Source organism: Betta splendens, chromosome 14 (genome assembly GCF_900634795.4).
Source record: "Betta splendens chromosome 14, fBetSpl5.4, whole genome shotgun sequence".
In the NCBI taxonomy this organism is placed as follows: domain Eukaryota; kingdom Metazoa; phylum Chordata; class Actinopteri; order Anabantiformes; family Osphronemidae; genus Betta; species Betta splendens.
In genome coordinates this window covers 4,437,728-4,450,877 of record NC_040894.2, presented here as the reverse complement: position 1 = coordinate 4,450,877, position 13,150 = coordinate 4,437,728, and the positions used below count along the sequence as shown (strand labels likewise).

The 13,150-nt window shown below is 41.8% G+C and overlaps 1 protein-coding gene across 1 annotated transcript; it reads left to right on the top strand.

Moving 5' to 3' along the window:
- Positions 1–2,654: 2,654 nt before the first annotated feature.
- On the top strand, positions 2,655–13,150 carry smg6 (SMG6 nonsense mediated mRNA decay factor). Its single transcript, XM_029174313.3, has 19 exons — positions 2,655–2,796; positions 3,517–5,869; positions 5,961–6,153; positions 6,407–6,517; positions 6,804–6,910; positions 6,994–7,072; positions 7,281–7,391; positions 7,509–7,724; positions 8,200–8,261; positions 8,458–8,591; positions 8,688–8,798; positions 8,900–9,074; positions 9,233–9,452; positions 9,602–9,778; positions 10,055–10,222; positions 10,466–10,610; positions 10,767–11,029; positions 11,109–11,190; positions 11,288–13,150. The coding sequence occupies exons 1-19, from the start codon at positions 2,706–2,708 to the stop codon at positions 11,416–11,418; spliced, it is 4,929 nt and encodes a 1,642-aa protein (XP_029030146.1). The 5' UTR covers positions 2,655–2,705; the 3' UTR covers positions 11,419–13,150.

The window sequence follows — 13,150 nt, the reverse complement described above, 5'->3', positions numbered from 1 at the left end:
AGCTCAACTTGAAAGAGAAACCACAAAGTTTCTACATACGTCAAGAAATGTGCATCACACAAGCGTAAGAAATTCTGCGGAAACTCGAACATTCGACTGAGTGTTTTACAGAGTTCCTGCTTTTTGATGACAATTTCACTCAAGCTAAAATGCACATGGGGACGTTAGGGGGGAAATAAGGATAAACAGTTTATTAGCAGTCATGAAATACTGTTTTGGCTTCTTACTGCCTGTTTTAAATTCTGTGCTAAGCTTTGTTTAAATTCCTCTGTCCTCTCTCAATTATGCATTAAAGGCAGTTGCGATAGATGTAGTTCAAACATCTACATCTACAGCAGACGTGCCCCACATGAGCCACTGCCTGTCTCTGCTTTTGTCAGTCTGTCTGTTTGTCCCCCTCACATGCCTTCTCTAATTTTTGTTATCTCTCTCACTACTTAAGATGCGAATCCCATTTCAGTCGTCTGACTCTCCTCGTCATTCTGTTCCATTTCCTATTCATTTTTCAGCTCCGGCGTGTTTCATTCTCAGCCACAGTGTCCCTTACTTGTCTTCACTCTTCACTGCTGAATGTATTCCCCCGTCTGTCCTCCTCCACTCCAGTCCCCCCTAGGACAATGTGGGGTTGGAGGGGGGCAGACACAAAGAGAAACGTAGGTAGGGAAAGAGAGAGAGAGAGAGAGAGAGAGAGAGAGAGAGAGAGAGAGAGAGAGAGAGAGAGAGAGAGAGAGAGAGAGAGAGAGAGAGAGAGAGAGAGAGAGAGAGAGAGAGAGAGAGAGAGAGAGCAAATGGGATGGGGGGAGATGGAGATATGATTGGGCTGGAGGAACCCCCCTGGTGTCAGAAATTCACCTGTAAAAACTCCCTGCTTCCCCCGCTTTTCTCATCTGTATTCACAGCCTCTCCTCCTCCTGTTCTCTCCTCTCCTCCTTCATCACACCTCCTCATCTCTCCCTCCTTCCCTACCTCAGTTCCTTCCCCTCTCTGTCCTTCTGTCTCTTATCATCCTGCATTGCTCCATCTGCACCGTGGTGCAGCTCTTACAATCAGAACTCTGCACACAAGTGCACAGGCTTACAAACACACACACACACACACACACACACACACACACACACACACACACACACACACACACACACACACACACACACACACACACACACACGCCCACTACTTCCGGCAGCCCCCCTCCCTCTCTCACACCTTTCTGCTGCAGACACGAAACATTCTACAACCCCTGGTGTGCCAGTGCCTCATCGAGAGACACTACTTTCATTACATCAAACAGTATTCTGAATGACTGCGGTCTACCTGTAATGCAAAAACTAAAACATAAGTGTAACAATAAAATTGAAAGAAAATGTGTGAATGGTGGGAATTATTTTATGTCATATTTATACATCAAATTATTTGAAAAACACAGCAAAACATCTAATCCAATATGACATAGAATAATTAAATAAATAGATTAATGTTTTATCAAGTTACATAATTAATCTGAATCTTGCTGTTCACTTGGACGTATATTGTAGTTAGTCATGGATATGTTCTTTTACTGCACACACATCAGCATGTGTAGACATACCCGATTTCTGTGCCAAAGAAGTGAGTCAAGCGCTTTGGATAAATAATTTAGTAACTAATAATAATTGGAAGGAATGTGTGTGGAAAAAGAGGAGGTTTGGTGCTGGATGACGAATCATGTGCAGCAGATTTATTGGAAGGACAGTCGACTCTGGCCCTTTAATTTGGTGTTGCTAGGGAAATGAAGCTGTTTACTCTAGCATCAGCCACACAGATGATGTCTGCATAGCTCCTGCACCGCATGAATGCACATGCACACACACTACACATCTAATACTTAGATGGAAAACAAAAGTACATGGAAAGTTCATTGTTAGGCCAGTCTAAAGGGTTGGACAATAGGACAGTGGAGGAAAATGACAATACGTACCAAATCCTGACACCTAGTGGATATTGCTCAAAATTGAACACAGTGCGTGTATGAAGCTCAGGTATCTGTTACTTTATATAATGTGTTGACCATTAAACCCCTTCCCCCAGGCCTCATCCCACAAGTAGGTCAAGACCTACGTAAGGATTACATAAATGTACACTTTAGAATGAATAGCATTTTAAAATTGAGAAAATGTTTTGTTTTTCTCGTAGATTGTCTGCATCCCGTTACAGATATGTCTGTTTTTTTACACTGACGTATAGTCAGAGCCGGAAGAAAGATATAGATGAGTGACGCAAAAAAGGGTAAAGAATGCAGGTACCTTTCAGCAATTTGATATCTTTTTGTGTATCTACTTTTACAATTGTACAATATAAAAGCATTTATATAATATAAATCAAATATCAAAGGATAATCACATTTTTACAGTCATATATTTACTGCATGGATCAGTATTCATTTGTCTTGAAATATTTGTTTTAAAACAGAAAAGTATAGTAAGGTAGTTACTATTATACTACTATAGTAGTTGGTATTATGAGAAATACTAAGAGATTAATTACAGGCAGCAATATACGGAAGGATCCCTATTGGAAAGAAGAGGTCGTTTAAAATCAGAGAGGAAAACAACTGTAACGCATACTTCCTCAGTACTACATTACCCGTCTGCCTCTGCTCTGACGTCATCTGATAAGCCCTTTTTGACCCATCTAGGCCACGGTACTTGTTGTTTGGTGAAACCAAGATGGCGAGCGAACTAGACAGAGTACGAATCTCAGCTGCGGAACTTCGAGCTGAAGCGTCGAATACTGTTGATATTACTGAGTGTGAGAAAGGTGAGGAAACGTGCACTAGATACTTGTAAGAAATTCGTCCTTGAAAAAGACGCTCAACTTTAGTAAGGTAGCGCCATAAGTTAGTTGAAAGTAGACTGCGGAGTTGCTAAGTTTGTAGGCAGCTAATGTTGTTAGCTAAGCAGCTATCTTTGGTCCCGCGCGGTCTGTTTTAAACGCCCCCTTCATCCATAACAACAACACATAACGTTAATTTTTTGCGATGCTGGTCATGATTCATTTTTGCTTGTAATATCGTTTCTACTGTTTATTACACACACGTGTTATTCGTAGCGTAACATTAATAAAAGAAATGTGTCTTGTGTAGTTGGATGTAACGTTCGCGTTAAATAACGCAGAGAAAAACATGATTGTTATCGTTAAATAGTAGTTAATGTTAACTACTACTAATGCTAAGCTTTATAACTAAAGATAACTAATTTTTCTGAAACAAGGAGAAAGTGTGATTGTTGTAGATGCCAAGTATTTTACGCCTTCCTGTTATTTGATTTTTATTTTTTCATTGGACTGTCTGGCATTTACAAAGTTCACAAAACTCAAATTAAGTTTAAAACATATTGAGTAAATTAGGTTAATTTCGTTTTCTGGACATATATACTTTTTACCCACTAAATCCATATTGCTCACTCGCAACTGTAGTTGTCAACAAATGCAAGCGTTTAATTTAATTTCCGCCATCTTGATTTCTTTTTGTTTCTCCAGAGGAGCAACATGTACACAAACAGCACAAGAGACGTGAAGGGAAGCGCCCTGACCTGCACATCTACCAGCCAACAGCTGGACAACCACGACATCACCGGGACAGTGAGGAGGGAGAGACGGGTCAGAGTGATTCTCGAGAGCTTGAGCAGCCCTTGCAGAGTGAGAAAAAGGGTTTCTCTGGAAAAGGTTTAGACAGACATGAAATGATTTCTGGCAAGAAGGAAAAAGATAGAACGAGAGGGGATGGTAGTAACCTTAAGAATTGTAAAAAGGAAAGCCAGTCACAGGCTAAAATCGAAGTAGCTCAGGAAAAAGACTTGATTGAAAATAATAGGGAACAACAGGAACCTACAGGAGCCACTAAGCCAACAAAGAAAGCTCGCAAACCTGACCGAGAATTTTATCAACCTGGAACCCGAAGAAATGTTCAGGGCAAGGACGGTGGAGTTGGAAGAGGACAGGATAAATCTCCCAGGAAACAAGAACAGGGCAGTGATCAAGAATCTCCAGTCACTACTGGGGATATGGACGAGAAGAAAACACATTTACAAAAGCATGGGGGCCAAACTAAAGCAAAAGAAGTAGAATGCATACAAGAAAACGTAAAATTAATGATGTCCAGTGAAACAAACAGAAAGCAAGGAAATAGAGATGCAGAGAAACCACCATCATCATCTGATACTTCAGTGGAGATTGTAACTAGCAAAGTAGAAAGTCTTAGTATGAAAGAAAAGGCTAAAGTAGCTTGTGGAGCAATAGGTTCCAGGAAAGGGGAAACTGATAAGGGGAAACAAGACCAAGGGGTGGGTAAAAAAGAGCAGGAAGAAAAGGTAGAAAAAAAGAAGGAAAGGGGAAACCGTAGGAGAAGAGGGGGAGAGAAGGAAAGAGGGAGAGATCGCGAAAGGGGAGAGAATGAAGTGGGTAGTTTAGTAAAGAAAGACCAGGGGGATCCAGGGGAAGAAAAGGACAAAAGAGGAGCTGTTGGAGATAGGGATAATACAGCAGGTATGACAGGAGAGAAATACCAAAGCAAGGGAAGAGAGAAGCAGAGAGAAAACAAAAGAGGAGACGACAATAACAATAGGTCAAGAGAAAATGTGAAAGATGCTAAGGCTGGTAGAAATGTAGAAAGAGGTGATCGAAATAAATCCAATGCAAATATCACAGGACCCACTTCAAAACGCTATTCCAAGTCAGATATTCGACGTCCACGGCATCGAACTTACAGCAGCAGCTCAGCCAGCAGTGTGACCAGCCTGGATGGTCCTCGACTAGGAATGGATGTGGAGAACATGAAGTGGACATTCACGAATCCCAAACATAATAACGAGGCAAAGACAATCAGTGGAGGAGGACAAAGAAGACATTTAAAAAGCTGGACAACTAATGGTGAATCTTCTACAGAGTCCATGGAAGGGAGTGAAACAAGTGACATTGCAGCAAATAGGAGGAGGAGGATAAGAACCGAACGAGAGGAAGAGCTAAGTGCAGAGAGGCCCTTTGAAGAACGGAACAGGCCTAGGGGGAACAAAGGTGGGAGCTCTGGAATTCTAAGGGTTTCTTCAAACAAACATCCAGGTACCTCATCTCATAGCGGGAATGTAAAGCAGCACAGGCAAGGTTTGGTTCCTCGTGGCAGAGGAGGGGGTATCCTGATACTTCCATCATGCACAGACATTTCTAAATCGCCCGAGGTTGGGCAAAGGCTACTTTTTGGTGGAATTAGAGGAGGATCAGCTAGCCGAAGTAGGGGAGGAAGGGGAGGAGGAGTGAGACGTCTCTGGGATCCCAATAATCCAGACCAGAAACCTGCCCTTACCAGCACACAGTCATCACAGCACTCATCTCTCCACCAGCATTCATTTCTTCATACGGGGACGGGATATGGACAGCTTCATTTTCTGGACACAGATGATGAGATCGTAGGCAGCCCTCCGGTTGCAAAGGGTGAATCATTTCGATCCCAGCAGGCTGCTGCCATGGGCTACTACAAATTCCAAAACTCTGACAACCCTTACTGCTACCCTGTTTCCACCAGCAACCCGCAAAATCCTAGTGGAACCGCTAGCAGCCAGCGCTACCCGTATCCTTATCATATGGGCCCCTACCAAATGGCTCCCACTAACGGTATGTACACAGGTCCCGTGGTGGGTCAGTTCTGTGGGAGCTACAGGGGTGCGGGTTATACCCAGCCAACTGCAGGAGGTAGTTTGACATGCGAAGAAGTGGAACAAGCCAGAGGGGAGTTGTGTCGGCTGCTGAGGGCTGCTGATACCCAGGAGCTCCAGCTCAGTAACCTACTTTCCCGGGACAAAGTCAGCACTGATGGACTTGATCGCATGACTAAGCTCAGGTGAGGATTTGAGTAAACATGTATGTGAAATTATTTGAGATAGAACATGTCCATGCTAACAAAGTGAAGTCGTGTCATGCTCTTTTTCCAGAGTTGAGCTGTTGGGCATATATGAGCAAGTCGTCTTAACAGACATCGAGTTCTCCGACTCTCAGAATGTGGATCAGGCTTTGTGGAAGAATGTCTTCTATCAAGTCATAGAGTGCTTTCGACAGCTACTCAAAGACCCCACCAATGACAATAGCTCTCATATTAGGAACATGCTGCTGACTCTGCTTGATGAGGTAAGAGTTTCTATGGATGGGCAAAAATAACCTTTTCTGACATTGGTACAATCCTGACTCTTGTGCCTTTTTCTTACACCAGTTCCTATAGTAATAATGTAGTATAGTAGTAGTACTATACTATAATGTAGTATAGTAATAATTGCTACTTTTTACAAGTACTATATTTACAGATACAAAGAAGAATTGTAGAAATTTATGAGTAAGCAATGTTTTTTTTTCTTGTCAGTAAAGATTATTTTCTATTTTACAGGGAGCACAATTCTTTGATTCTCTGCTTCAAAAGCTGCAAACAGTGTACCACTTCAAGTTAGAGGATTACATGGATGGCATGGCTATCAGGGCACGGCCATTACGCAAAACAGTAAGGTTTTTTAGATCGGCTTACTGGCACCTAACATATTCCTCAGTGTATATCGAAGTATTTTTAAATAGTGTCAATTAATTGTAAGCCTATAAGAACAGAACATTTTGTGTATATGCATAAACGTAGTTCTTCCAGTTCCCCAAATATAACTCAGGCTGGGAGCATTTTTATATTTTAATATCATGTCATGTTAAAATTACAATTTGATTAGCCACAGAAATTCTTGTTACTGTTTTTATATTATATTTAAATGTTTTTATTCTTGTATTTCTATCTCTTTTAGGTAAAGTATGCACTCATCAGTGCTCAGCGCTGTATGATATGTCAGGGAGATATTGCACGGTACCGGGAGCAAGCCAGTGACTCTGCCAACTATGGCAAGGCTCGCAGGTGAGCTGCATTTGAAACATTCTGGCTGTATTGTTGTGAGTATAAACTGAGCATTTCGTTGATTCCAGCTCATTTCTTTTTAGCTGGTACCTAAAAGCCCAGCAGATTGCCCCCAAAAATGGACGTCCATACAACCAGTTGGCCCTGCTGGCAGTTTATACTGTAGGTGATAAATTGTGTATCGGTCTGATGTGATCATTAAAAATACAAAACCAGCTTTTTTATTGTGACTAATTTCACATTAGGCCAACAAGGTCTTGGAGTACATAAAATACTCACTTGTAATTGCAGCAACCATTCCCACTGTTACATATCCCGCATAGCTCTGTTGTATACCGCCGTACTGACCCTCATTCCCCTTCTGCCACAGAAGCGAAAGCTGGATGCTGTGTATTATTACATGCGCAGCTTGGCAGCCTCCAACCCCATCCTGACTGCAAAGGAAAGTCTGATGAGTCTGTTTGAGGAAGCTAAGCGTAAGGTCAGGCACACATTCTGTTAATAAACTTGTTCCAGATAAGTGAAATATGATGATGATGTTTGCACCCCATCATCAGGCAGCAGGAGCATCTTGTTTACAGTCTTCATTTTATTTTAGTCAGAGCAACTTGAACGAAGACAAAAGCAGGAAAATGAAGGCGGCTCAAGAGGTCCAGCAGTAAGAGGAAGGGGAAGAGGGAAAGAAGGGGCACGTGTGGAGATTTGGATTCGCACTAGTGGACAAGCAGCCACCCCATCTTCACAGAGAGGAGGTAGCGAGTCCAGCAGAGATTCTGAACAGGATGGAGAGCTGGGAAGTCTCAACGCTAGTGATGTAAGAGGAATTACTTGCTTTTTTTCTTTCTTTTTTCTTCTTCTCTCTTACACACAACATCCCATAATAAAGGCCCTTTAGACAGGCCAGCTCTACTTACAAAAAAATATTTGTATCTGATATATACTACTTCATCGCTGTATGTTTTATTGTCTCTATATATATATTGTTTTATGATGAATCTGGGTTCTCTTCATATTAAGCACCATGTCTGTTCACCATGTAACTGTGTGTCTTGTCGGAGGAGAAACTGAGTGTGCATCCTCCTACAGCTTCAGTAGCCTTTCAGTCCATTTCCTCCCACTCCTATTGTTCATAAATCCCAGGTGCATTTTAATAGTCAGCTCCAAGCTTCTTTTTATGCATTGCCAGTAGATGAACATGTGTTTTCCTGTCATGTGCCACAGGGTTTGTAGTAGACTATTGGCCAAAGATAAATTCTTCTCTTCCTTCGCCCTTTCTGTTCTTTATCCAGCTAAATAAGAGGTTCATTCTAAGTTTCCTACATGCACATGGAAAGCTCTTCACCAAAGTTGGGTAAGTGATGTCTAATGTCTTCCAGCACCTAAAATAGAATGAATGATTTACCCTTAGGAGTTCAGGCATGTGATTTGATCTCACAGGCATAACATTTGACTTCCAAGGGTTACAGCATTGATGTTATTTTTCAAGAGTATAATTGTGTCTGTTTCTTTATTTTTATGAACATACACTATATGTTATTATTATGCAGAATGGAATCATTTCCTGGAGTAGCAAGCCATGTCCTGCAGGAGTTCAAGACTCTGCTCCAGCATGGCCCTTCCCCACATATGCTGCAGGTCATCACTATCAACATGTTTGCCACACACAATGCCCAGAGCAGAGGTAAAACTGCATACATCCACATATTATTACTACTATTAGGAAGTGAGCACAGATGTTTTTCTTAATGCTGATGAGTGTAAATGTTTTCTCTATCAGGTGAAGAAGGTGTGCGGTCCGTCCTACAGGAACAAAGCACTGCCCTGGGTCTTGGCATGTTTGCACTAATGGTGCAGCGCTGCACAGAGCTGCTTAGAGATATCCCTGCAGGTACACATCTAGTACCTACAAGTGCGATGTGTTTAGTATTTAGTTATTATTTCACTGCTTTTGACAGTTTTTATAGTTGCATTCCACTGTCTCTGTGTCAGAACCAGTCCCCATGGCAGATGGAGAGGAGGAGGGTAAGGGGGGTGAGCTGGAGGGCATGGTGCGGGTGTCAGCCTTCCCCGTGGACCTGAAAGATCTGCTGCCAAGTATCAAAGTCTGGTCTGACTGGATGCTGGGGCACCCAGACCAATGGAATCCACCACCATGCAGTATAGAGTAAGCTCATTAAGCCCTTAGAACTCTTTTCTTGTTTTCCTGCATACTTTGAAGCAATGAAGATCAGTTTCAAACTGATTTTAACTGGGAAAAGAACATCTTTACTGTTTATTTTAAAACTGCCTTACTTACTAGTTTATGAATTCTTCTCTATCAAGATGCAGTCCTGATGTTTGGCAGTGCCTGGCTGATTTTTGTAATGTGTTGGCACATGTGGATCACGAGGAAGTGCCACTGTACAAAATTGACAGTGATGAAGGCGAGGGAGATGAAGAGCTGACTGTTCTCCAGTTAAAGGAAGACAGGCTTCTTGCAGGCTTTGTGCCACTGTTGGCTGCACCACAGGAGCCTTGTTACACAGACAGATACACTGATATGGTGAGTGGAAAATAACAATGTATTGCATTTTGCTCTTGGATTGACACCCTGGTGCACACTTATACTATTGTTGTATAGAGTGAACATGCCAGATTTTCCATGTGTTCTTTTCCTGTTCTCAAGCACATGTGTTCATCTTGTTCCCTCAGGCAATAGCAGCAGATTGTAAGAGAGTGACTGTACTGAAGTATTTCCTGGAGGCTTTATGTGGACAAGAAGAGCCTCTGTTGGCCTTCAAAGGAGGAAAATACATCTCTGTGGCACCTACTTTACAGACCCCATCAGTGGACACAAGGCACAGACAGGATTCTCTAACAGAGAAAGAGGTCACTGACTTTCTCCCCAGTAAACTCTCCTCCTTCCTTTAGCATTAGAGTTGAAGGTTGAAGGATCCAATCTGCCAGTGAATCTGTATCACACAGATCTGGCCTAAGTGGCCGTGTTCAACCTGTGTTAATAACCAAGCTTTTCTGTGAACTTCTTTTTTTCAAGTGGTGTTACTGCTTTAGATTTGTATGTAAATGCTTAAACAAACTTTTTACAGGTTACATAGTGGCAGAAAAATCACTGAAAATGTGCTTTATACTTTGTTTTTTTGGCAGGCTGATGATGTCATAGTTGAGGAGGAGTCATCTCTCTCTGCGTCAGAAGGAGAGGAGGATGCTGAGGAGGCGGGAGACAGCGAGAATGACATCAAGCAACTGAAGGCACGGCGCCATGCTCTCGCCAACAAACTGGCAGAGCAACAGAAGCGCAGAGATAAAATACAGGTAAAATCAGCACACTAGTATATTTCACAATAAATATTTCAGTTTAGTTGCTAACACGTCTCACACTGACTTATGTAAAAACAGCCGTTTAATGTATAATGCCACATTAAAAATTATATTATATTCTAAATTATATATATTATATTATTATTATTAATAACACTTTCAACATAGCCAATAGGAGTAAGTGTTTGCACATAATTTCCAATTGAATTTCAAATAATTTTTGTGCGTGTGTTCCAGGCTGTGCTGCAGACAGGAGGGCAGCTGGAGATAGAAGTCAGGCCGGTGTTTTTGGTCCCAGATACCAATGGATTCATTGATCATTTGGGAGGACTCAAGAAACTCCTTCAGTGTGGAATTTATATAATCGTTGTCCCACTCATCGGTAAGACTAAAAACAGAAAACATGAGAGGAAGAAATAAATTTGAAGATGGGTACACTTGTCTAGTGGGGTGATTTTAATTGTGGTCTAAAGACATATTTGAAAGAGACAGTTGTTTGTGCTGTATCTCACGGCGTGCTGTATTCTTTCTTCCTCAGTGATCACTGAGTTGGATGGGCTCGCCAAGGGCCAGGACAACTTTATTGGAGGAATGGGGTCTGGGGGACGCAGCACTGGCAGTCGTGGTAACTACAATGTTAGTGCAGCCCATGTCCGTGCTGTGCAGGAGAAGGCTCGGCTTGCAGTAGCGTTTTTAGAGAAGGGATTCGAAGCCAGAGAGCCATGCCTCAGAGCCTTAACAAGCAGAGGAAATCAGCTGGAGTCCATTGCCTTTCGCAGTGAAGACACCTCAGGACAACAGGTAAAAGCCCAAATGATTGTCTTTATTTTGATTTTGTGTTTTCACCTTGTGTAATAAATTTGTGTTGCTTGGCTTTCAGGGTAACAATGATGATGTGATTCTGTCTTGCTGTCTCCACTACGTTAAGGACAAGGCAAAAGATTTCATGCCTGATCAGAGAAGTATGTATCTAGGAATTAGAAACTTTGCCAGTGTTGTTATTCCTCAGATTATCAATAACTTGCTTTCTGCTATTTTCCCTGTTCCCTCCACACACAGACGGGACAGTAAGGCTCCAAAGAGAAGTGGTACTTCTTACAGATGACCGAAACCTGCGTGTCAAAGCCTTGACCCGCAACGTCCCAGTTCGAGACATCCCCGCTTTCCTCAGCTGGGCCAAAGTGGGCTGAACCCAGCTGAAGTAGAATCAAAGGAACCTAACTGCGAAAACCTGCATGTCACTCAGTGAGAAGAGAAGACACACTTAAGCAGAGGAAGTAGGAAGGGAGATAGCAGGGCAGAGAAAGTAAAGAGAGAGAGTTGAAGAACCACTTCTTATGGAACGCAAGCAATTGTAGTGAGGGCAGGATGGTTTCAATGAGCTTTCCCCTTTGTGAAGAAGTGTGCGTGTGTGTATGTATGTGTTCAGATCCGTGAGCTTCCCTCGAAGAGCGAGAGAGACCTGCTAAGTCTCACGAATAGACCGGAACGAAGGAGGCAAAGAACTCAAAGGGATTTGATTGCAAGTTGACCAAACGTGAGCCTCTGCTTAGTAAGTGAAGACTCAGCAAGCGAAATTAACGTAACGAGGCTGATCCAGAATAAGGAGGAGAGTGGGAAGGTGTTTGACAGCAGTAATGAAGGCCATGATTGGCACATCCAGGCTTTTCTGAGGGTGTAGTCTGCTTTGCCTCTGGCAGCATTTGAGAAAGGTAGAGACGCAGCTCGAGGGGCTGTCGGTCCAGGATGAAGTGGCTGGATGTAGTGAGGGTTACAAACTCTCGTGCAAAGTCAGCACCGCCAAGGAATCACAAGCAGTGACCGCATTTCCTGCTAAACCAGGAAAGTGCCTCACATCTGTTTGGTAACTAAGGTTGTTCCTCCAGCTTGATGCCAACATTAAGTTTGGGTAGTGTGGAAAAACTGTGTGTAAAAAGTCAACAAATAATTTGAGTTTTCTTTTCTTTACTTGTTTGAGTTTGCGTTCCATTTTGGAGACAGTTTCTTTATTTTAAAGATCAATAAGTATCTGCAAAGTTTCTCAAAAGGTGTGAACCATATTTTTTTTATCTGAATTTTATTTTTAAATTAGCTCTTGATGCAAATGCATTTGTAAATAACAGTGACTGTAAGTTACTGGTCATCCTGTGAGATTTAATATAACCGGAGTGCATAGTTGGTGTATAAAGACTTTTTAGTTTCATAAAATTGTGCTACATTGTGTTTGGTTGTTTAAGTGTAGTTGTAGTTATCAGTCACTCAAAATGGCATTAAATAAAATTGGATAAAACGATTTTACACTTATCTGTTTTTAAATGCAACCTTGGTTGGATGTGGTTTAGTCCTTGTCAGGGACTTTGCAGATACTTTAAACTTCACCAGTAGATTTTAATAATAAACTTTATTCTCTGTTTATCTTTACATTCATATTGGTCTGTTTTCAGCTGTCTCTGCTATTCAGAGTTAAGTTCAAATAAAATACATGTGGTTGTCATGAGGTAAAAACACACAGCTCACTGATGACCTTTGGGTCAACATTGAACCCAAAGTGTTATTAACTCTACATCAGCGGCATCAGCATATTTAGAATCAGTTTGTGTCTGTGCACATTTAAGAAAATGTTTGCTAAAAATACATATTTGGAATCTTCAGTTCTGTTGTGTTGTGCAACACCTTCATACACTTCTCACAGCCTAATCCTATGAATATATCATAACACTGGATGTAATATTCTGTCTGTCCTGTGCCTTTCCGCTTGGCTTGTACAACTTCTAAAAGCAGTTGATGTATTTCTGTCACCTGTCAACACTTTTTTATTTTGTTCTGTTCTGTTGCCTCTAGTGTTCAGTGCAATCTTCTGCTAAGTGGCACTGCTGCGGTGTTTATGTCAAAGCAGATGAAGTAAATCCATAATCAATCTGA

Bases quoted from the DNA above. Each gene is read 5' to 3' on its own strand.
- smg6 (XM_029174313.3), top strand. From the start codon at position 2,706: ATGGCGAGCGAACTAGACAGAGTACGAATCTCAGCTGCGGAACTTCGA. The intron at 7,073-7,280 runs GTAGGTGATAAA...CTTCTGCCACAG, and splicing joins CCCTGCTGGCAGTTTATACT to AAGCGAAAGCTGGATGCTGT. The intron at 11,030-11,108 runs GTAAAAGCCCAA...CTTGGCTTTCAG, and splicing joins AAGACACCTCAGGACAACAG to GGTAACAATGATGATGTGAT.